This window comes from Nannospalax galili, unplaced genomic scaffold, assembly GCF_000622305.1.
Source record: "Nannospalax galili isolate Female #2095 unplaced genomic scaffold, S.galili_v1.0 scaffold127, whole genome shotgun sequence".
NCBI lineage: Eukaryota > Metazoa > Chordata > Mammalia > Rodentia > Spalacidae > Nannospalax > Nannospalax galili.
Window position 1 is genome coordinate 14,549,920 of NW_008360326.1, and position 3,468 is coordinate 14,553,387.

Consider the following 3,468-nt stretch of genomic DNA (forward strand, 5'->3'; position numbering starts at 1 on the left):
AACAGATTTGTATCAAGAGAGGAAAGGGGCATATAGGACAAGTCGAAGATGATTTAATGTAGGCCTCCAGATGATCCCTCCCTAGAGACTTGCATAGAGTACATAGGGTGCTCTTAATTTTTCAGCAATTAATTTGTAACAACAGAGGCAAAGTGTGTCAACCAAGGAGATCACTACTCATGCCTGGTGTCCAGGTCTTTTACTAGGGGTCAATTACAAAACATGCTGCAATCATACAGCTGACCCCACCTGTTCATAAGGTAACATCACTCACTATGTAGACCAGGCTGACCTGGATCTCACAGAGATCCCCCTGCCTCTGTCTCCTCAGTGCTGCAACTAAAGGTAACATTGTGATTTATTTTTATATAAGGTTCTTAAACCTCTTGAAGAAAAAACAATGGTCAACAATTTTGCAACAGAAATTTATTGATTATTTTGCAACATTAGTTACAACACATGATTACATCCAGTATTTGTGCTTTGTAGGAAAAGTAAACAGTTATTTGAGCACAACAAAAGTCTACACACAATATTCTGGAATTGTTTAAAAAATAAATATATCCTTTTCCATTTATTACCACAAAGAAGCACAGTTCAGTTTGAGGTGATAGACAGTCTTCAAAATCTTGTTCAGGTGTTAAATTAAACATACAACTTAAATTTGGACCATCTGTGTCACACATGCCAAGTGGGTTCTGGAAGAGTCCTGTCATGGGTTGGTGGGGGGAAGAAAGTACAACTTCCAAGGAAGCTTCCTTGGCATTTTAAGATGTGGTTAATAGAACAAGAAAGGTCGCATTAATGGCATGGCACCGTATTCTAATTTAAAATTACTTTGTAAGTTTTAAAAATAAAGCAAAAGCATGATATCTTAGAAGATATGTAATGCACATCTCTGATTTAGAAAATAAAAGCAGGTGTGGCTTATTTAGTTAAAACTGAAGAAGACTTGTTAGGGGCATGTAGATACTTTTATTTTTCAAAAAGGTACATCTCTGTTTTTAAATTTTTAAAAATGTGATAAAGGGCCAGGAATGGTGGCATACGCCTTTAATCCCAATACTCGGGAGGCAGAGGCAGGAGGAGCTCTGTGAGTTCAAGGCCAGCCTGGTCTTCGTAGTGAATTCCAGGACAGCTGGGGCTACAGGGTGACCCTGTCTCAAAAAAGACCAAAAACAATGTGATAAAGGCTTCTATTTCCCAAAATCAGGGTGACTATCACCTAGCCAGGAAGTCAGCATTTCAAATTGGTCCTGGCAAGCACAAGGTCATTACCCTGAATTCGTCATTCTAGATGTCAGCCACACAGGTGTCAACACGTCCATTGTACATCTAACCACCAAGCTTCATGTAGCAAGGACCTTTAGGCAACAGTCTCTTCATGTTGTATGAGGCTTTAAGCTAACTCAATATATTATTTAGATAATCTTGTCATCATTTACAATAAAAATAAAAGTTCATACATATATAATTCAATACACAGACACATTTTTATCCCAAAAGGCTATTTATTACTTATTTTATTTTAAAGAAAGCTATCCTGTAGGCAAGAATTCCATAATGATTTTACCCACGTGATAAGTACAGTGACAGAAGCAAGGCAGCTTCAACGCCCTCTTACTGCATCGGATGTCATTTGTTTTCTGCTTAGTGAGGAGCTTAGTGGTCGGGAAGAAATGCAGTATTCATCATCTTCTGCGAATGAATGAAATCAGCCCAATAGTGGACATCGATATCCTATTGGATGTTTGTTACTATCTATCTATACTGGTCTGAGAGTGGAAATCTTTTACATAAAGCCCTAGAAATTTTCAATCGTTTTGCAAGTACTTCCTTGGGTGGAGAGCCCCTTTATCTGCTCAGGAAAATGCAATTAAATTTGTAGCATAGTTGAAAGAATTAGTATGACAATGGGTTTGTTTTTGGTTGATTTCACATAATTGGAGATATTGCATGTCATTCTATATTATTATACATATCTGAGTCTAGCTGTCCTGGATTCTGGGCTGGTTGTGAGTTTTCTAATTTGGACCACATTGAAGCATCTCTTTTTGAAGCCATTAGAAATACAAGTCCTTTGGGACATGCCCACAGGTGGCATTGATTAGCACAGACCTATATTTTACTTTCCTTCAGATTTATTCCATGTGCATGGTACAGGAGCAGTAGATTTTTAAAATATTTCTGCTAATGGGATGCAGTGTATTGAGAAAGTTCAGAGCATTTAGCGCAAACCACTGTAATCTAAGCTGGAATGAAGGAAGGAAACGCCATGGGGCACAGTTGACTTATCCCAGTTCCAGGAGCCAATCAAAGAGACTCGGGGTGCCCTCTTTCTGCTCTGCATGCACTTTGCAGTATTGGACAACTGCATGAAATATGTCCCCGACCTTCCAGGACTTCTGATGAACCAGCCGCACAACATCTAGAAACTAAAATAAGACACAGAGTTAGGAATCACACATTACAGCATTCTCACTGAACAACAGCTACTTATTGAACAACTCTTCCAAAGACCCGGGTGGGGTGGGGCGGGGTGGGGGTGGAGTGGATCAAGGTAGAGGGGAGTAAATAGGTCTATGTTTGAGCATTGTCTACTCTTAGGGGACCGTTTATAAAGACATGCTATTTTCTTTTTAGACATTTCAGATGATGAATGAATTCCTTCCACTTGGTAGTTCTATTAATATTAAAGGGCAGAGGGCTAATTCTTCTGAAAGTCAATCTTTTAGGTATTTAAGGTTCCTTCAATTTTGAGTTTATCTGCGTTAGTCATCTTGTGTTAGGACCATATAATAAATAATTTCTCTCTGGATATCATATTAAGTAAAATGATTTAAGTACTAAGCTTTAAGAATTAAGTACTAAACTTCCAGGTAGGGAATCTTACTATTTCCTCATTCAGTTATAAGAAAGGCACCTCTCCCTCCCCATGCTGAGGTCAAGCATCAAGAAGTTTTTTCTGTAGAAATAGGTAAAGGAAAGTGAGGAAGTGTCCTAGATTTGTCAGCTGGTATTGGTACCCGCTCCAACTGGGCATAAGCTAGAGATCTATAGACTACAAGAGACTATGGAGCTCAGGAGATGGGGAAATCTCTACATGGTCATTCTATTCAACAAACCATGGTGAAGTTCACTGTAAAGAGCGCTCTAGCACCTTTAGTCAGATACTTTCAGATTGGGAAGTAACAATTGATACGATCAAGGGACTAGGAAAGCATTTTGGTACATGTCAATACTTTTTGAAATCTTTCCCCATTCTAGTGAAAAGGTTGCAGAGAAGGATATTTACTCAGAGCATGACCAGAGATGATACACTGTGTAGTGTTTTATGAGGAAAAAAGCCCTGTTTGTTAAAAACATGAAGAATACAGTTTTGTTTTTGAAAATAGTTTCTTGTAGCTTCCTAGGATAGTTTTACTCTGCTTTTTTAAAAAATTATTTAATAACCACATGATTAGAAGC

The 3,468-nt window shown here is 38.3% G+C and overlaps 1 protein-coding gene across 5 annotated transcripts in view; it reads right to left on the reverse strand.

Annotated features, from left to right (window-relative positions):
• Nucleotides 1-411: 411 nt before the first annotated feature.
• Nucleotides 412-3,468, reverse strand: part of Sphkap (SPHK1 interactor, AKAP domain containing) — a 153,343-nt gene continuing 150,286 nt past the window's right edge. For 4 of the 5 annotated variants that reach the window (XM_008825864.2, XM_008825865.1, XM_008825863.1 and 1 more), the window contains one exon: nucleotides 412-2,435. In XM_008825864.2, the coding sequence (XP_008824086.1) occupies nucleotides 2,292-2,435 (144 nt within the window). In that variant the 3' untranslated portion in view covers nucleotides 412-2,291. The remainder of the gene's footprint in view (nucleotides 2,436-3,468) is intronic. The other variant, XM_008825866.1, reaches the window with a different exon arrangement.